The sequence below is a fragment of the Zingiber officinale genome, chromosome 8A, assembly GCF_018446385.1.
Source record: "Zingiber officinale cultivar Zhangliang chromosome 8A, Zo_v1.1, whole genome shotgun sequence".
Classification (NCBI taxonomy): Eukaryota; Viridiplantae; Streptophyta; class Magnoliopsida; order Zingiberales; family Zingiberaceae; genus Zingiber; species Zingiber officinale.
In genome coordinates this window covers 6,681,690-6,707,078 of record NC_056000.1, presented here as the reverse complement: position 1 = coordinate 6,707,078, position 25,389 = coordinate 6,681,690, and the positions used below count along the sequence as shown (strand labels likewise).

The 25,389-nt window shown below is 37.9% G+C and overlaps 1 protein-coding gene across 3 annotated transcripts in view; it reads left to right on the top strand.

Annotated features, from left to right (window-relative positions):
• The first annotated feature begins 700 nt into the window (after positions 1-700).
• LOC122012155 (probable CoA ligase CCL8) overlaps positions 701-25,389 on the top strand; it is a 29,423-nt gene continuing 4,734 nt past the window's right edge. The window contains exons 1-15 of one of the 3 annotated variants that reach the window (XM_042568606.1): positions 701-916; positions 2,086-2,264; positions 2,442-2,639; positions 3,302-3,503; positions 3,741-3,829; positions 4,664-4,733; positions 4,948-5,000; positions 5,260-5,367; positions 5,968-6,066; positions 7,636-7,728; positions 7,879-7,956; positions 8,479-8,583; positions 9,322-9,412; positions 10,312-10,385; positions 23,581-24,020. In XM_042568606.1, coding sequence (XP_042424540.1) covers positions 748-916; positions 2,086-2,264; positions 2,442-2,639; positions 3,302-3,503; positions 3,741-3,829; positions 4,664-4,733; positions 4,948-5,000; positions 5,260-5,367; positions 5,968-6,066; positions 7,636-7,728; positions 7,879-7,956; positions 8,479-8,583; positions 9,322-9,412; positions 10,312-10,385; positions 23,581-23,583 — 1,611 coding nt within the window. In that variant the 5' untranslated portion in view covers positions 701-747 and the 3' untranslated portion in view covers positions 23,584-24,020. Of the gene's footprint in view, positions 917-942; positions 1,075-2,085; positions 2,265-2,441; positions 2,640-3,301; positions 3,504-3,740; positions 3,830-4,663; positions 4,734-4,947; positions 5,001-5,259; positions 5,368-5,967; positions 6,067-7,635; positions 7,729-7,878; positions 7,957-8,478; positions 8,584-9,321; positions 9,413-10,311; positions 10,386-23,580; positions 24,021-25,389 lie in introns of those variants that run through there. The other 2 variants (XM_042568604.1, XM_042568605.1) reach the window with 2 other exon arrangements.

The window sequence follows — 25,389 nt, the reverse complement described above, 5'->3', positions numbered from 1 at the left end:
TTTTTTACTTTATAAATGTATTTAATGAGATTTTTTTTTCTTTTTTTAGAGATCAAAGTTGAAAAAAATCTTATTAAATATATAAGGTAAAGAAAATATTAAAAAAATTAAAATTTATACATAAAATTAAGGCATTTTAAATTTCCATTTTTTTTAGATAGATTTATTAAAAAACAACATCGAAATATATAGAAACCAACGACCGACTTAATTATGAGAGCATTTTTAATGAGAGATTAATAGCATGCAATGTATATTATAAATCTTTCAATATAAATCCCTTTCCCATTATATAGGTGGGTTTATAATTTTTTTTATAAAACTGTATCAAAATAATTTTTTTTATAAAACTGTATCAAAATTTTGGGATCAGATTTATAAAAAAAATAATGAAAAAAAATGATAGAGAGAAAATTTTAAAAGAAATGAAGTTTTTAAAATTAAAAAAATTTATGATACTAGAGAATAATTTTTTTAAAAAATTAATTTTTTAATTTTTGATATGATAAAATGATGTGACATAGTAACCTCTTAATTACGGATGCCCTGAGATAAGATAAAGGCCGTTTCGGAACCTTGCCAAGATGGAGCCTGACGTGTCACACACGCGGCAAGTAGAGGAAGACCGCCCCTGGTGTTCTTTTTTTTTTTATTGATTTCTTTTGTCATGTTCTTATTTCCGGCGGTTTTAACTTTGAATGCGGTGTGCGACCTTCACCGGATGGGACTGGTTTTTTCGGTGAATAAATGGGTGGAGAAGTAGGTGGATGGACGATTATTGTTCCTGCTTCGCTGGGATGCCTTTTGTCCTTGGTTTCTGACCGTGTATCTCGTCTCCCTTTTAGCCGCGTCGTCTCGCTCGCCTTGCGACCTAGAATCGCTTCGCCTTGGCTCGCACGGTCTCGCCTCTTCTCCGGTGCGCACACTCATTTGATCAGTTTTGGGGTTTTGCCTTTCAAGAACCGTTAGCTGTGCGGGCTTCTCGATTCTGATTAGGGTCGGCGTTGTTGGATGTTTCGTCTCTCGTCCGTTGGTGATGTTTGTCCTTTTGAGGATGGAGTTAATGATTTATTGGTTGGTGTTTTAGAAATTGGGATTTTTGTTGACGTGCCTTATCGAATATTCAATCACAGTCGGAACATCCAACGAGGCATTTTACAATTTGCCTTTTTACGGGATACTTAGTAACTTTATGTCGCACTCCAGTAAAAGAACTTTTTTTTTAACAAAAAAAAAAAAAAAGAGAAAGCGAAATCCTTAAATGGTTGAGATTCCGAGATATACAATTTGATTATTCTGATTCTCGATTATGCAAGTTGGAGAAAAGAAAATATTAGTCCTCTAGAGAAACTTCTTTGTCATAAGCTTACAGCATACGTTCAGTAAGTGGTTGGACGATTACTGCCAGCTTTTGTGTTAGTTGCTACCAAAACTTCGTTGTTGAAGGTTTACACCATTTAGTTAGTAGACAATTTTGGATGGACGATCACTGCAAGGGCTAAACTTGTAGTTGCTGCACGAGCTCATTCAAAGCTTACAACCATGTCTCTCTTCTTCCTTCCATCATTCGCAATTTCGTTGCTATCTAGAAACCTCTTGCCGTTGATCTCTCTCTCACACACTCACTGAGCTTCTTTATCTTGATTAGGTTGATGTTTCATTTTGCACAGTTTGCATGATCCTATCTGGTTGGAGATGGAGCTTTTGGTTTAATTTTTATGCATTGCAATTGTTATTGAATCTTTATATCTAATCAGACAAAGTTAGAGCTGCTAAAGAAATACGTAAACAATTGAATAATTTATAAGTCATAAATCAGTAAAAAGAAGCGCTTTTTTTTTTAAAAAAAAAATTAATAGTGAGTGAAATCGTCAACTGATCTAAAGAAAATTCCCAACTGGTCCAGTTTCAGTTTAGTTTAATTCTACACCAGAGTGCTTTACACAATATTTGCCGTATCTTCTTCATTACTCTTATCATATGTGAATGTACCTTTGAGTCAATTAATCATCAACTTTACTAACCAGATGAAATATGTCTTCTTATATGTTGTAACTTCTAAAATTTATGTTGTCTTATGTGTAGTTCAAACTACTAGATCGTCTAGTACGTTGATGGAGGCTGTTAAAGCAATTCTTGCTCATGTCTCTACAACCGAAGAACGTGCTGCTATAAGGGCTGAGCAGAAAAACTATACCCATGTTCAACTCATTGATTCTGCTTTAAACATCTCAGACTTATTGCTTGGTGCAGGCACCATAAATGTAAGTGTCTTGTGATGGATTGCACCTATGCTTGTATAAATCATTAAGGTTTCTATTTTGTCTCCTGACATAGATGAAAGCCAATGGGTACTGGGTCCTTTTAATTGATATCAAATGTATTTGAATTTCTGGTTCTTGTTCTACAATATATTTGCTTAAGTTTAACGATTGATATAGGCAAAAGAAGAGTGCGCAAAATCAATTGGATTTGTTAATGGCTCAAGGGATCTTAATGGTGGCCGGGTGGGGATTGTGGCTAAACCTTCTGCTGAATTTGTTGCAGCAATCTTTGGTACATGGCTGAGTGGAGGAGTTGCAGTTCCTCTTGCACTCAGCTATCCAGAATCAGAGCTTTTGCATGTCATGAATGATTCAGTATGTACCATACCCCTTCTGTTTGTACATTTGAATTATCACCTGGTTAACTTTTTTTTTTGAAAATTTCCTATCTGCCAAAGGTTGGAAGAAACAATAAGTTTAATGAAAGTTCATATATCTGTTCATTTGAATATGATTTGAGATTGTACATATATTCATGTTAGAAGAGAAGCCATCATATCTGTTTTATTTCTCCTGTTAACCTGTATTTGTGTCTATTTTTTCTGTTGTATGTTGACCACTTTTTCTGGAAGTTCTAGAATTTTTTTACATAATTTAGAGAGCGTCTTCTACACTATAAATAAATAATATTTAATTTGTATTTTATGATGGATATCTTGGTTACATGACATCTGACTTCCAAATTGTAGGGCTGTGAATCTGTTGATGGTAGTGCAATAGTTTGATATTAATAACATTAATGAAGAAGAATTGTCTGCTAAAATTTGGCCTAATTATGCTCAAAACCTCAAGTGACCTAAAATCTTAGAGTACCTTTTTTTTCTTGAATGACTTCGTGCAAATTTCTTCTAATGTAGGTGAACTACATGTTAATCTCACATTCTCTTCTTTGTCTCCCTCAACTTCTCTCCTTTTCTTTGAATACCTTTTTGCATATTGATGCTACCATAAGAATTTTAACTTGTTCTCTTTTTCAGGACATATCAATGATATTGAGCACTCAAGACCATCAAGGAATCATGGAGAATGTGGCTGCTAAATGCTCTGCTAAACTTTCTCTACTTCCAACACTTGCCAGTATGTCATCAAGAGATATTTTGAATAAATATTCAGGGGAAACGGCTGCTAATTTGGTTGCTGACTTGATCAGGAAAATTGAGGATTCAAGCTTGCTGAAAGGTAATCAATTTCTTGCTGTCCGTCCTTTTCTTTTATTTGTCTTCATCATGATGAAGTAGTCATCTGTGTGTGTGTGTGTGTGTTTCCTTTTTTCATATTCTTTTAGATAATCCCTGATATGCTTACTAATAATTTTCTTATGGACCCCACATCTATAGATGTTATCAAACATCTGTTGTAGATAGCTTCTGAGACTTGCTCTTAATTCTCCATGTTCACTTGACTCTTATTTCACAGGAGATGATCCTGCTTTGATTCTTTATACAAGTGGCACAACTGGTAAACCTAAAGGTGTTGTCCACACTCACAACAACATAATTTCTCAAGTAAGAAAATTGCTTTTTGTATAACTGCTTTCTGAAAAGTTTAGTTCTGATTTTTAAGGAATTCAATTGTTAGATATAAATGTGGCATATACAAGTCATGAAGCTGAATAGCTGGTTTTATTTTGTTAGAAGGAAGTAATAGAGAGTGCGTTTTTACTAACTACAGAGTTTAGTTAAGTACAACAATTCTGAGTATGATATATGAATACTTCACACTCCTGTATATTAAACGACCGATTGTTTCTTTTTTTAGTAGTAAACATCTATAGTTCCATTGCCTCTTAATATTATCTGTTGATGTGTTATTTGTGATCTTAATTCATTTTTGTGGCTTCAGTAATTCTACTTCATGGGCTAAATAATGTTTATGTTCTTACCTTGATTATTTTGGTCTCTTCCCCCCTTTCTTGGTTTACTCATAATTTCCATGGACATTTTTTAGGCTCCTCACCACAACAAAAGCAGCAGGACATGTTTGTGATTGACCTATCTGGAATATTAGAAAAAGATCCATTTTTTCACATCAACTTCACTAAATGAAGTTTGTTCACAAATTTGCTGGTAGAGTCTAAGTTTTACACTACACGCCATAGCATTGGTACTGGCTCACCATTCACAACTTTACCTCATTATTTTTCTATTTCAAACATAGTACCAATACTTTTAGTGGTTATTATTTCTTTCTGTTGTGAACAGTTCGTTCTAAAAGTATTTTTTTCTTACGATTTACTGAACTAGTTTAATGAAGTGACTGTTGTACGGGCAGTTATGATCTATCCCTCCATTTCCATGACATGACAAAAGTAACTGTTTCCTTTTGGTTTTTTTTTTCAGGTTCAAATTCTGACTGAAGCTTGGGAGTATACATGTCATGATCACTTTCTGCATTGTCTGCCATTACACCATATCCAAATTTTTGTCTACTTTCTGTTGATATAATATGAAACTTGGTTTGAAAATTTTGTTCTTCAAATTCCAGTTTAGTCTTGTACGCAGAAGCATCAAACACATGTTTTCTTTATGATTTCCTTAATATCCCTAGTGCATCAAATTACTGGATGAGTATACCATGTTCATTCATGCTCACCATTCTGTTTCTTCCTTAACCTTTAGTTTACATGTGCACGGTCTCTTCAATGCTTTATTTGCACCTCTTTATGCAGGATCAGTGGTAGGTGCCAACTTGAAAATCCTTTCTGTCATTATGACGGTCACTATATTCTGCATTTCATTCAATTCCAGCATTTCTATAGCTTAACTGTAGTCTTATCTAGCACAATATAATCAAGACACTAGATGTAGTGATGAAGATTGGTGACCACTCTTTGTAATGGATGCTAGCTTCTTTCTTTGGAAATCTAGGTTCAAAAAATGTGTGTTGATCATCTTATCTTGTTAAAATGCTTTTTGTATTATTTTCCTATTTACAGGTTGAGTTCATGCCAAAATTTAGTGTCCGAGGTGTGTGGCAAAGATGGTGTGATTCATACCCTAAAGATGGAAACACTGCAGAAGATGCAATTACTGTCTTTACAGGGGTAAGGGTACATAACTAATCATATATTTTGAAGAATATGATTAAAAAAATGTTACATTTTTCAATTCTTGGAAAATTGTCAGAATTCATATAGTAGATGGATCAAATTTTACTGAGAACAACAAAATTTGATTGAAGTTAAGGTAAAACAATGCTAAGGATGAAATAGTTTCTGCTGTTTAAGACCAATAAGTTCTTGGGCCTATATTCTGTTGTAATTTTGACTTAATGACATGATAGGGCATGTAGATGAACTTCAGAAATTATCATATTGTTGATTGTAATGTTTTGGCCTGCAACCCGAAACAATTGATTTGTACTATGAGATCATATCTTCAGTGCAAACATCTTCAGTACTTTATCTTTAGAAACCAAAAGGGCCTAAGGAAACTTGTGGAATTCTGTATGTGAACAAAATGTGAGGTAGAAATTTCCCTTCAACAGAATGTATAGTTTCTTCATGTAAGAGTGTCTAACTTTATTTTAATCTCTTCTTAAAAAAAAAAACAATGAACTCATGTGAATTAAAATGTGTTTGTGGTAGGTCTGATTCAGAATCTGTTTTTTGCTTATCTATTTCATGTGCATTGTGGATTTTCAGGTTCCAACTATGTATACCAGGCTACTGCAAGGATATAAAACTATGGATCCTAATCAACAAGAGGCAGTTGCTTCTGCGGCTAAACAACTGCGTCTAATGGTAAAGTGATTACTATTAGGATGCAATTTTTTCTTCTTTTTTTTTATAAAATTTTTAAATGTAATTACTGAACTTGATAATTTATGGAAAAATGCATAATTTTTTGCCACCTACAAATGCAAGCAAAAGCTATGAATCTGCCTAAAGTGACTCGTGCATACAAATTTTTTTAATGCAATACTGTTGGGTTTATTGCATTTGCATTAAAAGTTACATTTAGGAAAGTACCTTTTGATAAAATGATTTTATGAAACAGTCCAGTGTTTGAGAATCTTGAAATCTTAGTAAATTCAATGTTTCGAGTACCAATCTTGAAATTCTATTAAGTAGAATATTACTGTTGTAGTGAATCTAACCTGGTCATGACACTAGACATCTCTGGTAAGCATAATAAGATAGGTATGGTAATCAATATTTGACAGTTCTTTGATTGACAGGATCAATATTGGCATCAGAATTAGAATTAGGGTCAGAAACTTTGACAAACTTAGGTTTTGCCATTATGGAAGAATCAGGAAAAAAAATTAAAATCATAAATATTGTGAAAATTACAAGATTGCAATTTTAATCAAATTTTATTTTTATTAACTCAACTTTAATTAACATAATTCACTTTAGTTAATAACATCAGATTTAAAAGTCGATTTAAAATAATGTAACTGTAGTTAGAGTAATTAAAAAGAATCTGATTTAATTTAAGCAAATCAATCTATGATTAAAATTTTATTGATTAAGTTAAATAAATCAAATTTAAATCTGATTTAATAATTTCTGCTTTAAGTTATTGTTTAATCCATGATGTCATCATTTTGAATTAAAATTTGTTTAATTAAATAAATGTAAAAATCTTATCAAAGTCCATTTAAATTAATCTAATTCTGATTTAATCAATCTTATTTAATTTCATTAATTTTAGTTAATTAATTTAAAATTTCTATTTAAACATATTAAGTTATAATTACATTAATCAAGGAAAATGTGTGATTTAATTTAATCAATATGATTCTCAAAAATAAAAAATTATCTTATTATTAATAAATTAATTATTTTAATTATTAGAATTACTCAAAATTCTGACATAAAACCCTAACTTACCTATTTATGTTCCATTCCTTGAATGAACAAGACTTCTCCACACACCCCCCAACTCTCATGCTTCGGTACTAATAGTTTCTAGTACTGTTCCAATTAGTTCCCACGGCATGGCTTGTTAATCATGTCCTCACTGATCGTGCTTGTTATTCTTGTTTTTTTTTCACCTTCCCTTTTAGTAGAAGCATGTAGATAAGATCTCTTGCTTTGAGACTTTAGCATTATCAATTGGATTCTAAAAGAAAGAATAGACAGTGAATGTTAGAATAGATTAGTTCATTTTGTGCTTGCAGTACATTGTATGATTGCCTTGGTCCTTTTATTTGGATTTTTTCATATAAGTTTGCTCTTTGAAGACACAAACACTCCAAGATCAAGTTTTCTATAAGTTTTTCTCTTTTCTGTGTTCGTATGTTTATTTTAAATTGGAATAAAAACAGTGATATCAATTGGGAATTTACACGACTTTTCATCTAGATGTGCGGTTCTTCGGCTCTTCCATATCCTGTTATGAAACAATGGGAAGATATTACAGGTCATCGTCTACTAGAACGCTATGGAATGACTGAGGTTTCTGCTTCATATTCATTCTACCTTTGTATCTTCCACCCTACTATTGGACTCCTTAAAAGATGATTTAGTCTATGTCAGTTGCGCTAAGCTTATTAATGCCAAGAAGTATAAAATATGGTTTGTACTGATTATTGTTATGCTTTATAGTTTGTTATGGCACTATCCAATCCTTTGCATGGTGCACGAAAGGCAGGCACTGTTGGGAAACCCCTTCCTCGAGTTGAGGTATGTGAAATATTAGGTCCGACATTAAAGTACTTCATGCCTCACTATATTACAAGAATGTCATGCATGTTCTATTAAGGTTATAGAGTTGCCTACTGTTTATAATTTTTGAGCCAGAATTGAAACTCTTTGCTTGGTGCAATTGGAAAAATGATCTAACTTAATTTGATGTAAACTTGTACCGATGGTATCTTTAGGACAAAGTTTGAGCAGAGTTCCTAATTTTAAATTTGCTCAAAGTTATAGCCCTCTAACAGATATTGCTTTACATATATTCTGTTTATCTTTCAATTCAAGCTCTTTTCGGCAATTATTCGGATTATGCTTTCCTTAACCTTTTTTCAGTTTGTTCCTGGTTGTGCTCTCCTAGTTATGAAAACCTGACTTATGCAATACTTTGTTGCTTAATTAGCTTTTGCCTAGCTGCTGAGTAGATATTGCTTAACTATGTCTAGTGTTATAATATTTTTAAGAAACTTTATACCAAACAATTTGAACATAACTCTGGCTGCTCTTGTGTAGGTCAAGATTCTTGCAGAAGATGGTCGTCTTGTTGGTGCAAAGGGAGTGGGAGAGCTTTGTGTAAGAAGTCCCTCTCTGTTCAAGGAATACTGGAAAAAACCTGAGGTGTGATCAGTTTAGTTCTTCTTTTGATCAAAGTAATATATTGGTGTTTCATGCCTGCTGATAAAGATGCAGTTCCACTATAAGCAATTGCTGATAAAGATGCAGTTCCACTATAAGCAATCTGCTAGTTATTTCTCTTGTGCATATTCTGATAATTAATATAGTTATCATAGATTATCCATGATTGCCTAATCTCATATGAGCTGCTGGTACAACTCAAATTATTAGGAATACCATATTTTAAGTCATTGAAGTTTACTCTTTTCTTTTATTTCGGTTTTGTATCCATTACCAGAAAATATTATGAGCTACTTTATGTCTTCATTGTGAATAATATTCTCTATTGAACATGAATAGTCAAGTAGTATCCACAAACCTGTTTGCTTCAATAAACCATAGTTTGAGGATGTTCAGTACAACTTTCTGTGGTTCTTTTCTTTTGCCTTCAGAATCACTCTATTCTTTTTCTTCCATCCACTATCTTTCCATGGCACATCTCATCGAAGTTCATCTTTTGTTGATGGCTATGCTATAAGTTGCCACCTGCTGAATGTAAATTATCACCATGTTAAGCCAAGGAGATTTGAACTTGTAGATTGAGTTTACTTAAAAATGTAATGACTAATCATGTTTTCTTGTAGAAGTTTTGAATAAAGCAAACAATAAGCTTGACTAACAGTTTTAGATATTTTGCCTGTAATTGACTTTACCCTTTGTTTTTCTCATCTTTTGATTTAGGCAACGAAGGATTCATTTATTGATGATGGATTCTTCAAAACTGGAGATACAGTCAGAGTGGATGAAGATGGATATTACATAATTTTAGGACGTAAGAAGTTATTGATTCATGCATTTAATTTTATTTCTCACTTTCTTACTTCTTGAGTAATCATTTCTTATCACAAGAAAGGAGTGGCATATACACTAGAAATTCCATGAAATGAATGAGTTTCTCTTGGCCTTTTGTCTCTTTGTTATGTAGCCATGCTATACTGGCAGCATAAGTTGAGAAAAGCCCAATGAATATTTATCTTTGGCACTGGTTTGCACATCATGTTCAACTTAATTCAGTTGTGATTTTTCTTCTGATCCACTATATTCTCGGAGCTGAGGATCATGATGCCATGCTTTATCAAATGACAACAGAAATTTGTCTTACCATACTTTAATTGAGAATAATAGGTATGAATATCAAGAAACACTATTTTATACCAAATATAAAATAATTTTGCTACTTACCTATCTTAATTGCACATTTCAAAAATCACTATTTGCTTGAAAAGAGAGTCAAAATAATTTTGAATTGCATTCTAAATGCTAGTTAAAGTAAGTCAAATAATTCTGGATTGCAGTCTAAATGCTGCATTTGTCAATATGCAGTCTCATTCTTGACACATATACCATAGAAAATCCTTGGATCTCGCGTCATGAATGGTAATAGACAGTCTCAAGCATAAACTTGATGTTCTCAGCCTGTTTCCACACTGTATTCTCATTGACATTTTGTGCCACGTTAAAGAAAATTTTCCTGTGAAGCACTTTGGGCAGTGTAAACCGGTAATTTTTGTTAATCTTGACAAAAAATGTTGTTTTAGGAAAAAACTAGTTTTTTCTTCATATTGATAACAACGACATGCAAGCCAAGTGAAAAGTGTTACAGCATATTTCTAAGAGAAGCTCTAAGCCTACCCTTCTGTGAAGATCAGCATCTGTTTTTACTCTTTCCAGGTACTAATGCTGATATTATGAAAGTTGGTGGTTATAAGTTATCAGCACTAGAGATTGAAGCGGTTCTCTTGGAGGCAAGTAAATCTTACATATCTTGAATAACAATATTTTGCTTCATTTGAAATGTACATAAACCATCTTCCTTTGTAGTGCATCATGCATCTCCTACATCTTGTGTTTTTATACTTCTAAGTTCAAATCATCAAAGCGTTACCTTGCTATTGTGTTTATATGATATGTTACAGAAGTGTTGGATAAACTTATATCATTGCAATAGAACAAAAAGAACATAGCTATCATGCCCCGGGAAAGTCCCTGTCCGAAGAAATTTCGACAACACCTCCTCTATACGGGTGACAATCTGAAACATTTCTACAGACACAATATACATCAGCCACAGGCGGCTGGAACATACACACAACCACGCAGTTTATATGCAGCCTACTCGGCTGATACCACAAAAATACAACCACGCAGTTATATGTAAATCTAACAACCCACTCGGCTGTACCAAAACCAAACACAGCGGAAATCCAATAGACAACACATACAACTATAAACGAAGACTGCTAGCCGGCTAGGCTTACACCACACAACAACACAATACTCCGGAAACAAAACCGGAACACAAAGCCAAATACACACATATCATATACCAAGATAAAAATAAATAAAAAAATATGGAGACTAGTCTTCTAATGTGACGTGGGGACCGACATGCAGTATACTCCAAGCGACTCCATAAACAACCTGGTACCTGAAAAAGATAGTGTCTATAGGGGTGAGTTCAACAACTCAGCAGATACCAGTTGACATGTATAGTAAGCTATAACAGACAGTAATAATTATGGAGTACAGTCTCCTGAACAAAAGCTGGAATGCACAATAGAAAAGGGCTGAAGAGAACTGTACTCACCAGGGCCTCCTATCAGAATAGTCAGGTCATCAGACCAAGAGTATCATAAATCCTGTATGCATGTCAAACATATGCATCCATCCAAATGCAGCATATAAGTGCAGCAAACACAATCAGTAAATGCATAAATGCATATGATGCCAATGACATGGTCACCCCTGACGCCAGTCAGCCATCTCACACACGATGGTGAGATCGAGTGGGTAGGGCTGTGACAACCGTGCACTCTGCCATCACTGCTCTTGATGAGTGACCGAGTAGACGGGATGTTGTTGGAGTATACCTATCCTCCTACCCCAAATCATAAATGGGGGAGCTCCATGCTCTCATCTCCCGGTACACGATGACGGGGAGGAATCTCTGCCGGCTACCACGCTGCGTCACACTACCCATGAACGGACCAACGGAGCCAAACAAAGTCCAACCGCCTGCCGGCTACCACGCTGCTACACTAAACCAGCGGAGCCAAACAGAGTAGAACTGTCTGCCGGCTACCACGCTGAGTCACCAGACCAACGGAGCCAAACAACAGAATTGCCACACACCCGTCTGATATACCACTAATCCATGTGTGGTGGTGTGTCAAGATACATGTAACTGGCAATGTGCTCGACAATAATGGAGCAGACTATCGCACAGTATGCAATCATGCGAGATGATGCATGACACTAAGCATGTCAATAACCTGATCGGCATAACAATATCCATATATATAAAATATGTACCGTAGTATCGATGGTCAAATCTGAAGACCTAAGGTACACAGGTCAGGTAGGGTATAAAAAACCTAGGTCCTGAGCATAATGAGGCATGGTATGTCACTACCATATGAGCATATATATAATCATGTGGGTACTAACATAAAATGCATAACAGGTGAGCAAACAAGCATGTAACAGGTATCCGGTAGTGACATATCGAAACAAGAACGAGCATAATTATTACTAAAGGCTATAACATACTAAACATATCAACATGACATTATCAAAGATAAGTTAAGGAACCGCCTCAATATGGATCGAGCTAAACAACCTCTGTGTCGAAGTGCTCGTCCCGCATCAAAGTCCCAACTCTGAAACCTCAGCCGATGATCCACACCCGAAGCAAAGGATCTGGTGGCAGCGGCTATCCACGAATGGCTAATCTCCTCGTCGGAGCTACATCAATAAGTCACACCACTATGCTTAACATTCCAAAATAGAAAATACAACCAGATCCTACTAATCTAGAACCAAACACATCTCACCCGAATTCAAACTCGAGCTTCCTCTTTGATGCATTCCGGATGTTACTGTGATGCAGGAAGAAAGGCTCAGCACCAGGAACTAAGGCATGGGAAGTAGATGGAAGAGGATCAATTGGCAACCGGTGGTGATTGCGGCTAGATCAACTAGTCTCGGCAAGGGCAGATCGCCGATGGCGGATCATCCGCTAGGGTTCTGCTCAGCGAGGTCTGTGGGCAGCCGACGCATCAACCAACTCCTAGTGAGATCGGCCGGTAAGATTAGGGCAGAGGGGAGGTCGGTGTCGACGTCAATGCTGGGGCAAAGGAAAGCCCCGGCCTTCTCTGGCGAAGATCAGTGCGACAAGTCCCCTACCGTCGTCGGGTACAGAAGCTAGGGCTCGGCGATGATGTCGACAGTGCTGTGCAGAAGCCGATCTAGGGCACGGTGGTCAGTGTCTGCACACAGATCAGAAGGGGGAAAGAAGTAGAGGAAGAGGAAGGATCGGGAGGCGGCTTGAGGTTTCCTTGGCCATGGCTTTTGTACCGGGGAGAAGCAACCGTCGCCAAGCAGTTAGGGCAGAAGATCGGGGGGAGAAGAAGACAATCGTCGGCTCGGGCATGAGGAAGGACTCGGGCGCGCACGGGTTCGGCGAGGAAGAAGGGATATAAAGAAAGAAAAAGAAAAAGGAATTAAAAAGTAATCATTTTCTCGCTTAAATGGGTAGCCTAAACAGGTTTTTCCCGGGACCTAAATTTTATCCCTCTAATCGAAGTCATACGGTCTCTGAAAAATTTTAGAAAAATTTCTAAAAATTCTGGAAAATTCCCTTATCATTATTCGCCATTTTTCGGTATTTTACATTCTCCCCCACTAATAAAAATTTGTTCCCCAAATTTTGTTATCTACCATTAGCAAATACTAACAATAGGTAAAGAGTATAAATGTTGAACGGTAAATTAAATCACATACCTCAAGTGAAAAGATGAGAGTATCGAGCTCGGATAATATCCTCGAGCTCCCAGGTAGCCTCCTTGTCCGAATGATGCTGCCATCCGACTTTAACAAGCCGGATAGTCTTGTTCCGCAGCTGACGCTCTTTCCGGTCTAAAATCCGTACCGGAACCTCCTCATAAGTGACGTCAGGCTGAACTGGCACTGAGATATCTGTCAGCACATATGTCGGGTCGGATATATACCTCCTCAGCATAGATACATGACATACGTCGTGCACGTCTGCCAGGGACGGTGGTAATGTCAGACGGTAAGCTACCGCTCCAATCCTCTCCAAGATCTGGAAAGGTCCAATGTATCGCGGAGCTAGCTTACCTCTGAGGCCAAATCTCTTCACCCCTTTCGTGGGTGAAACTCGCAGAAATACATGGTCGCCAGTGGAGAACTTCAGGGGTCTGCGTCTCCGATCAGCATAACTCTTCTGGCAGTCTTGCGCCTCTGGCATCCTCCGTCTGATAGTACGGACCAACTCTGCATCCTGCTGAGCTCTATGAGATCCCAACAGCTGGGCCTCCCCAACCTCATCCCAGAGGGTGGGTGTTCGACAAGGCTTACCATACAACGCTTCAAACGGTGCCATCTGGATAGCCAAATGAAAGCCGTTGTTGTAGGCTAACGCTACCAATGGCAAGTGGTCCTCTTAACTACCTCCTAAAATCCAATACACAAGACCTCAGCAAGTCCTCTAGAGTCTGAATGATCCGCTCCGACTATCCATCTGTCTGCAGATGGAAAGCTGTACTGAATCGGAGCAGAGTGCCCAAGGCCTGCTGCAGACTCTGTCAAAACGAGACGTGAACCGGGGGTCTCTATCCGAAATAATAGTCAGAGGGACACCATGTAATCTGATGATCTCCCGACAATATAGATCTGCCAATCGATTCAGGGAATCAGTCTTCCGGATCGCTAAGAAGTGCGCCGATTTGGTTAATCGATCAACGATTACCCAAATCGCGTCATGACCTCGTCGTGTCCTAGGCAAACCCACCACAAAGTCCATGGTAATACGTTCCCATTGCCACTTAGGAATAGGAATCCGCTAAAGTAATCATGCAGGTCTCTAGTGCTCGGCCTTCACCTGCTGACAGACAAGACATCTCGCTACAAATTCCGCGATGTCTTTCTTCATACCATTCCACCAGTAGGAATGCCTCAAATCTCGATACATGCGAGTCCCGCCTGGGTGGATCGTAAATTGAGAGCGATGAGCCTCCTGAAGTAGCTCCTGTAAGACTGGGTGAGACCGGGTGAGACTGAGGTACGCATAATCTGCCTTGGAAGTATATAATACCCTCCTCATCTAGTGTGAACTCGGTCTGCTGTCCAAAAGCTATCTGGCTGCCAATAAATGGCAAATGCAAATCACCGACCTGGGTCTCCTGAAATTCTCATCCTGATCGACGACTGAGCAACCATGGTAACCAGAATACCCTGCTCTGTCTGTCCCTGCTCCGCAAGACCTAACTCGGAGAAACCCTGAACCAAGTCCATGACGAAAACTCGGTGGCAAGCCAAAATCCCTCTGGACTTCCTGCTGAGTGCATCGGCAACCACATTAGCTTTCCCAAAGTGGTAGCTATTTGTACAATCGTAATCCTTCAGGAACTCCATCCATCTACTCTGTCGAAAATTGAGTTCCTTCTGGGTGAACAGATATTTGAGACTCTTATGATCAGTGAGAATCTCAACTGTAATACCATAAAGGTGATGCTGCCAAATCTTCAAGGCAAAAATAATGGCTACCAGCTTCAAATCATGTACTGGGTAGTCTTCTCATATTCCTTCAACTGTCAAGAAGCATAGGAGACTACTCTGTCATGCTACATCAGAACAGCGCCCAAACCCTGTAGAGACACGTCGGTGTAGAGCACAAATCCGTCCTCTCCAGCGGCCAAAACCAAAACGGGAGTCGACACTAATCTCCGCTACAGCTTCTGAAAGCTGATCTCACATCGTGAACTTCACGCCTTTTCTAGTCAGGCGTGTTAGTGGCATAGCTAGACGGAAGAAACTCTCGACGAAAGGTCTGTAATATCCTGCCAGTCCCAAGAACTGCGGATCTCCTGCACTGATTTCGGCTGCTCCCAATTGGTGACAGCCTCGATCTTCTGAGGGTCTACTGAAATACCTCGGGTAGAGATCACATGACCCAAAAAACCGACTGAAGATAGCCAGAAGGCACACTTGCTGAACTTCGCGTATAGCTTATGTCTTCAAAGAGTCTCCAAGACTATGCGAAGATGTTATGCCTGTTCCTCCTCGGAATGCGAGTAGATCAATATGTCGATGAAAACGACAACGAACTGATCTAGATACTCTATACAGATGCGGTTCATCGGATCTATAAATACCGCTGAAGCATCGGTAAGCCCAAATGACATTACCAAAAACTCATAATGTCTGTACAACAAACATTCTCAACCAGAGATCCCTGATAACAAGTCCGAAATCTGATCACTAACTACAAATCACCAAAGAATAGATCATCTAATATGAGGGCAACGCTCCATCACAAGAAATACTACATATGTGGGAGCAATGCTCTACCACTAACAAGGCAACCTATATGGGAGCAACGCTTCACCATCACAATCCAAAATATGTAGAAACAACGCTCCACCACAAACAATCCATAACATGTGGGAGCAACGCTCCACCATAACAATCCAAAATATATGGGAGCAACGCTCCACCACAACAATCCATAAGTGAATAAGACATCTAACTATCCAACTAGTGACTGCACGAAATCACTCTATCACATATCACTGTGACAGCCAGGGGTATCACAACCCAGTAAGCAAATCAAATCCATCGTCAACTCCATCAACATCGTAGTGAGTCACCCACTAATAGAAGAATTAGTTGGCAAGGCAATACAATAAATGACATAATGTAGACACTCCACATAAGTAGAATCATCATGATGCTACCAACAATACACCTGACACACATGCACACACAACATAGGTATAATCGACATAATCCTCCAATTAGTACACACCTAACACTCATAACACAGGTATAAATCAGTGTGATACCTCTAACAATGCATACCGAACTCGTGTATATAAATCAACGTAGGTATAATCGACAATACACCTCAAACAATATTCACCCAACATATATCCACATATACCATGAGGGTAATCAACATAATACTTATGTCCATGCATTGTTGGATCCATGGTCATAGCCACTAACACATATGGGTACGAAGTGGCCTCCATATTGAGAAGTGAATGAGAGAAAAGTTCTTGCACTTATTCCAACACTATTATTCTCAAAGCATCAATAGAAGCTTGCATCTCAAATTTCTCGATGGTGTTTGTCATGACACTTAAACTTATTCTAGCCTTCTTGCTTGAAAACTCTATGTTCATGATCCTCTGGTTGCTCATCTTTCAATCATTTCATAGCTACTAACAAGATGTTTAACTCTTGTAACACCTCTAATATAGCAATCATAAGCTACAGTTCTAACTGAACTGGTTGCATCTCACGTCTTCATGTATGATCAAGGACGATAGGATTAGACAGCCATCATCAAATGAGTAAATGTGAGTGTATAAGATGTTACAAACTAGAATATTGAATCATGCTTGTCCCACTTACAACAGAAATAACTGTACTGGTCTCTGATAATGGGATCCTTTTTTTTTTTTCTCTCTAAATGAGAAAGTATGCATAGAAGTATTTCATCTTACCTCTCAATCTCAAATGCATATCCTTCTTATAGTTTCTTGTTAATGATGTCATCACCTAACAATTTTCTGGAATTGTACGACTGAAATCATACCTTCAACCAACACTTACAAATCTTGGCAAGTTGAAGTACACCCTTAAAATAGAGGTTGTATGATTGAGAGAGTTTCATCTCTTAATGAAAATATATGCTTAACATGCTCAATGACGTTGGTATATTAGTAGTAAGGACAAAGATACTCCTGTAGGCTTGAACTAGTGGGTTTATCATACAAGGAAGTACACGAGGCCAGTTTGATAGTTGATCTATCTTACATCCATAAAGTTCAACATCTCATTCATTATAAGGATGATTAGCAAATTCAAGGAACCTCCAATATCTGAGTCTTCTATGTTGTGATTATGGATATTTGAAGATTGTGAAGTACAAATGCAGATCAACCAAGCACTTGACGTTAGAATAATGATATTGGAAGGCAAGATGCTAATTATTGTGGTCAAGTTAGGTGCAAAGATAGAATACAGAGGCATGACTACAATATGTACGACAATTACTACCACAAGATCCAACCAAAATTGAACCACATTGTAAGGGATGTAGTGAAAAAGTCTATCAGGCATCAGCAGTTAAACATTTATACAGAAGTTCATAATATGAAGACTAAAATTAGGAGTAAAGGTGGCAGCTATATTACAACAAACCTGATGTAGTGAAAGGGATGTAGTGAAAAAGTCTATCAGGCATCAGCAGTTAAACATTTATACAGAAGTTCATAATATGAAGACTAAAATTAGGAGTAAAGGTGGCAGCTATATTACAACAAACCTGATGCATCCATATCACTTGATACAATTTTACATACAATCAACGAGCAACATCCCAATGGAATAGGATACATCGATCCTCTAAACTGGTTGAGTCAACAATAGTATACGGCTAATTCAGTCTTTTCCACATCGATACAAGCCAAGTACTCAAATGTGCTTGTAATATCTAACTAAGCACAAATAACCCAAAGATCCGAACCTCTAAAAATAAAGTATGACGGTCCCCTACTGATCGGACCAACATAACTAAATCGGTCATCTATTAACTAATCAAGAATACATTAATTCTCCATAAGCAACTAAGGTATATCGATCCACGATTACCCAAATCAACAAGTGTAAATCAGACTTCTACTGACCGATCTAACAAGAGTAAATCAATATTTACTGATGAAATTAACTAAGATAAAATGGTATACTACTGGCTAAGTCAACATGAATATATAGATACTATCCACTACTCAGCTAATAATAGCAGAGGCTGGTATGTGCCTCAATCTGCTAACCAATTAGTAGTAACAGAAGCTAAAACTACTGGTGTATGATATGAAAAATCACCAGAAACTGTAATCCTTGATCTCTAATAGGGTCGATCATCATCAGTGGCTAACCCATCACATGTAATATGGGCTACAACATCAGACAGATACCAAATACAAAGTGTTAATACATGTCATAACTATCATAGTCAACAATGCATATATTAACAAAAAGGTAGGATGACAATATACCAACATACCTCCTATAACTTGGAGATGTCCTGCCGCTGCCAGGTCCCAAAACCCGAAAAGTCACATCGAGAAGACTAAAACACGAAATCCGAAACACGAGAAATAAGACTCGTAAACCGAGCTCTTATAATACCACTAAATTGGTATCAGATAAATTTCGAAAATCCAAAACACATAGCAAGTATCGTATACCTGCTCTGATACCACTAAATTGTCACGCCCCGGGAAAGTCCCTGTCCGAAGAAATTTCGACAGCACCTCCCCTGTACGGGTGACAATCTGAAACATTTATACAGACACAATATACATCAGCCACAGGCGGCTGGAACATACACACAACCACGCAGTTTATATGCAGCCTACTCGGCTGATACCACAAAAATACAACCATGCAGTTATATGTAAATCTAACAGCCCATTCGGCTGTACCAAAACCAAACACAACGGAAATCCAATAGACAACACATACAACTATAAACGAAGACTGCTAGTCGGCTAGACTTACACCACACAACAACACAACACTCGGGAAACAAAACCGGAACACAAAGCCAAATACACACATATCATATACCAAGATAAAAATAAACAAAAAAAATACAGAGACTAGTCTTCTAATGTGACGTGGGGACCGGCAAGCAGGATATTCCAAGCGACTCCATAAACAACCTGGTACCTGAAAAAGATAGTGTCTACGGGGGTGAGTTCAACAACTCAGCAGATACCAGTTGACATGTATAGTAAGTTATAACAGACAGTAATAACTATTATTACTATGAAGTACAGTCTCCTGAACAAAAGCTGGAATGCACAATAGAAAAGGGTTGAATAGAATTGTACTCACCAGGGCCTCCTATCAGAATAGTCAGGTCATCAGACCGAGAGTATCATAAATCCTATATGCATGTCAAACATATGCATCCATCCAAATGCAGCATATAAGTGCAGCAAACACAATCATTAAATGTATAAATGCATATGATGCCAATGACATGGTCACTCTTGACGCCAGTCAGCCATCTCACACACGATGGTGAGACCGAGTGGGTAGGGCTGTGGCAACCATGCACTCTGCCATCACTGCTCCTGATGAGTGACCGAGTGGACGGGATACTGTCAGAGTACACGTATCCTCCTACCTCAAATCATAAATGGGGGAGCTCAATGCTCTCATCTCCCGGTACACGATGACGGGGAGGAATCTCTGCCGACTACCATGTTGCGTCACACTACCCATGAGCGGACCAACAGAGCTAAACAAAGTCCAACCGCCTGCCGGCTACCACACTGCTACACTAAACCAGCGAAGCCAAACAAAACAGAACTGTCTGCCGGCTACCACGCTGAGTCACCAGACCAACGGAGCCAAACAACAGAGCTGCCACACACCTGTCTGATATACCACTAATCCATGAGTGATAATGGAGCAGACTATCGCACAGCATGCAATCATGCGAGATGATGCATGACACTAAGCATGGCAATAACCTGATCAGCATAACAATATCCATATATATAAAATATGTACCGTAGTATCGATGGTCAAATCTGAAGACCTAAGGTACACAGGTCAGGTAGGGTATAAAAAACCTAGGTCCTGAGCATAATGAGGCATGGTATGTCACTACCATATGAGCATATATATAATCATGTGGGTACTAACATAAAATGCATAACAGGTGAGCAAACAAGCATGTAACAGGTATCCGGTAGTGACATATCGAAACAAGAACGAACATAATTATTACTAAAGGCTATAACATACTAAACATATCAACATGACATTATCAAAGATAAGTTAAGGAACCGCCTCAATATGGATCGAGCTAAACAACCTCTGTGTCGAAGTGCTCGTCCCGCGTCAAAGTCCCAACTCTGAAACCTCAGCCGATGATCCACACCCGAAGCAAAGGGTCTGGTGGTAGCGGCTATCCACGAATGGCTAATCTCCTCGCCGGAGCTACATCAATAAGTCGCACCACTATGCTTAACATTCCAAAATAGAAAATACAACCAGATCCTACTAATCTAGAACCAAACACATCTCACCCGAATTCAAACTCGAGCTTCCTCTTTGATGCATTCCGGATCTTACTGTGATGCAGGAAGAAAGGCTCAGCACCAGGAACTAAGGCATGGGAAGTAGATGGAAGAGGATCAATTGGCAGCCGGTGGTGATTGCGGCCAGATCAACTAGTCTCGGCAAGGGCAGATCGCCGATGGCGGATCGTCGGCTAGGGTTCTGCTCAGCGAGGTCTGTGGGCAGCCGACGCATCAACCAACTCCTGGTGAGACCGGCTGGTAAGATTAGGGCAGAGGGGAGGTCAACGTCGACGTCAACGCTGGGGCAAAGGAAAGCCCCGGCCTTCTCTGGCGAAGATCAGTGCGGCAAGTCCCCTACCGTCGTCGAGTACAGAAGCTAGGGCTCGGCGATGATGTCGACAGTGCTGTGCAGAAGCCGATCTAGGGCACGGTGGTCGGTGTCTGCACAAAGATCAGAAGGGGGAAAGAAGTAGAGGAAGAGGAAGGATCCGGAGGCGGCTTGAGGTTTCCTTGGCCATGGCTTTTGTACCGGGGAGAAGCAACCGTCGCCAAGCAGTTAGGGCAGAAGATCGGGGGGAGAAGAAGACAATCGTCGGCTCGGGCGCGAGGAAGAAGGACTCGGGCGCGCACGGGTTCGGCGAGGAAGAAGGGAAATAAAGAAAGAAAAAGAAAAAAGAATTAAGAAAATAATCATTTCCTCGCTTAAATGGGTAGCCTAAACAGGTTTTTCCTGGGACCCAAATTTTATCCCCCTAATCGAAGTCATACGGTCTTTGAAAAATTCTAGAAAAATTTCTAAAAATTCTGGAAAATTCCCTTATCATTATTCGTCATTTTTCGGTATTTTACAATAGCACTCATGTATATTGGCTCTCACATATCACCAAATAACATAATAATTTATATGAGGCTCAGTATTGAAAATCTTGATACGTGGTTGAATCCTTGTGCTCGGAACTAAACATTGGCATCTCCAACTCTTTCTTTGGTTTTTTCCAATGTCTTTCCTAGTACCCTCCTACCTCCACTTCTTTTGTCATGGTCACCACTGTGCTGGCAGCCTAGTCCCTCATCCTTCTTGTTCTTATTCTACTATAGCTGCCATTGCTGCTATGTTTCCATGTGAGTCCCGCCTTTTTTTTTCTTCCCAGATTATACATTTGATAAGTGCCACATGTGTAAGCACAAACACAAAATCATTCTTGGCCAGAAGAAAATTGTTTCTGATGCTGAGATTATAAACTTGGGTGAGACAATACAATAACTCAAAAAACCACATATTGCTATTAGTTTGACACTCCCATTAAGATGTAGCATGGATCAACACTGACAAAAATCTTAATATAGTAAAATAAGACTGACTAAAATACTTGATGGAGATAACAAAGACGCAACACTGGTGCCATAGTTGAGAAACTTTAACAATGCAATGGTCTGGACTGAGGTTGGTGATGATCTTTGAAAGAGACCTTAACTGAATTGATATATCTTGAAAGAGTTGACAAAATCTTCCTTTTAACAACCTCAAACTAGAGATGCTGCAAGATATTGTCATTTATGAAGAAGTTTCAAACTGTGAAGGGTTGCTTAGAAAGTTAGTTAAATAGTTCTATTATCTTTTCCTTGTGACAAGGAGTTTATATTGAGAGACTAATATCCAATATTATTCCAAGAGATGAGATATCAAAGAGGAGAGTGAGAAATGTTCTCTAGAGAGTAGAATGAGGATAAAAGAATATGAAAAACCTATCTTTTAAAATTTCATTCAAAGAACAGAGATAAAAGTATCACAAACAAAGTGTTTAATAACATTCAACATTTACTCTAAGAGCAGAGAAATAGGTGAGAAAACTGAATTATTGATATTTTACTCTACGAGTGGTGAAGATATTAGGATACAGTAAAAGTTTGACATCCACTCTGTGAGAGATATTGAATTACAAACATCAACTACATTTTAGATCATGTAGATAATTTACCAAAAGATGCCTGGAAGACCAAAAACTGATGGCAAAATGAAGAAGGGAGGGGCTATGCACACCTCCACGTTAACTAAACACACCCCATTTTCTAAATACACCCATCAATAATTTTTTTTAGCATAATTTGCTAAATACACCCCATAATATTCCTATTTTACCCTTTCTAAAAACCCTAAAGAAACATAGCGTTAAAAATCTACATTTCCAACTTTTCTCTTCGTCTCTCTCTCGTCCCTTCAGCGCACAAACTGGGCAACTCGATTTCTAGAAATGCCATCAAACAACGGTACTTGAATTTTACAAGTACTAGCTCGTTCAGCCTTTCATTGTGTTCTACATTATCATTACATAGTAAATTTTTGTTTTTGTTAGATTTGTGTTTAGTTTTCATTTATAAGTGTAGAAACTTACTTGAATATGATATTTTTTACATGAAAAGACTTTAGGGTGTTGGGTTGTTGAAATTGCAAAATGTATGGCAAAGATATGATGAAAATCTCGAATTTTAGTTGCGCGTCGTTTGGCCCTAGTCCGCCGAACACATTGCTGCCTGGTCAACCGAATGCACTAGGATATGTTCGGCCATGGTCCACCGCAACACAACGTGTTCGATCAATGACCACCGTACCTAACCGAATGTGTTCGGTTTCTGTCTACAGAACGAAACACAAAACGTTCGGCCTCTAGAAGTTGAACATCGACGGATTTGTTCGGTTGTGTTTTTCCGAACACATTTTGTTTTGTTCAGTTTTGAGTGGCCTAACAACTCCGTTTCCTTTCAACAACACATGTTGGTTGTATATCTAATTCACTTGTCTTATGTGCAGTAAAAATACTGAAGGCATTTCAAGGAGGAATAGACCAACAACTTTTGTAAGAAAACGCTGAGAAGAGAGACTTGCACGAGACGTACAATCATCACAAGAAGAGGTACAATCATCACAAGTACCCCAAGAAGAGGTACCACCACAAGTACCACAATAAGAAGATGTGCATGAAGAGCTACCTCCACAAGAAAATTTACCTTAAGGAATGAATGAGAGTGAAGGAGAGGAATCTCCCATTGGAGGGAACAATGAAGATGATGAAATATTGTATGAACCATTTCCAGGTGGTCCACATAATCCATCACTGTTGTGGGATTTTAAAACGCACAAAACGTTAAAAATTTAGTTTGGTGAAGAGCGAGACGTACTCAAATGTCTATGTCACAAACCAAATTATTGTAATGAGACGACTTCAATTCAAGATTAGTCCAAACGTGGAGGAGTCTCTTGGATACATTTTGATGTTATTTAATGTTATATGAATACATTTTGAACTTTATGTAGTTCTTTGGATTATTAATATGATTTTTGTACGTTTAATGTTATCTTAACAATGAGTACGTTTGTTGCAAAAAATTGTTATTTAGAGTTTGCTATTTTGGATTTTAAAATTGTTTCTTCACTAGTCATGATGTTGAGTTCATTTTTTGGAGCCATAGTTGCTATTTTTTTCATTGTTTTTGATGGGAAAGAACGCTCATGCTTTGTCAAAGTGTATGTGTTTTCAGATCTTCAATGCTTCAATGACATATGAAGCTTCCAATCAGTGGATGTCAAAGGGGTGCCTAAATACTTAATCTACCACAAAGTCATAATGTGTACTCCTTTAAATGCTTGGTCTATCGCCTATAATTGTTTTTCTTGTTGTAGCAGCTACAGTTGCGTAGCTGCTACAACTACGACCTTCAAAAGTTTGCTACATAGTTATAACAGCTACGAACCCATAACTGCTACACAGTTGTAGCAATTATGAATTCGTAGCTGCTACAACTGTGTAGCAAACTTTTGAGTTCGTAACTGCTACAATTGTGTAGCTGTTATAATTGTGTAGCAAACTTCAAAAAAATCATAACTTTTGACTCGGATATCAGAATGAGACGATTTTTTTTTTAAAAATTATAGATCTCTGAACAAGATTTAATTTAAAAAAAAAGATCGTCTAAGTTTTTGATATCCGAATCAAAAGTTATGGTGTTTGAAAGTTTACCACACATGTTATAGCAGCTACACAATTGTAGTAGCTATGGTTTCGTAGCTGCTACAATTGTGTAGCAGCTAGGAAACCATAGCTACTACAGCATGAAAACTAATTGTAGTTGTACTAGCTACAAAACCATAGTTGTTATAACATGAAAAACAATTGTAGTTGCAACAGTTACGAAACCGCAGCCTGCTATAATTATGTAGTAAACTTCCGAAAACCTTAACTTTTGACTTGGATATACGATCTTTTTTTAAAAAAATTATTGATCTTTGAACGAGCTTCGATTCAAAAAAAGATCGTCTAATTCTGATATCCGAGTAAAAAGTTATGATGTTTGGAAGTTTGTTGCATAATTATAGCAGCTACATATGTTGTAGCAGCTACACAATTGTAGCAGCTATGGTTTCATAGTTACTACAACTATGTAGCAGCTATGAAACTGTCTCTGCTACAACATGAAAAATAATTATAGTTATAGGAGCTACAAAACCATCGCTACTACACCTTGAAAAACAATTGTAGTTATAGTAACTACGAAATTGTAGCTGCTACAACTATGTAGCAAAGTTTTGAAGGTTATAACTTTTGATTCGGATATCAGAATG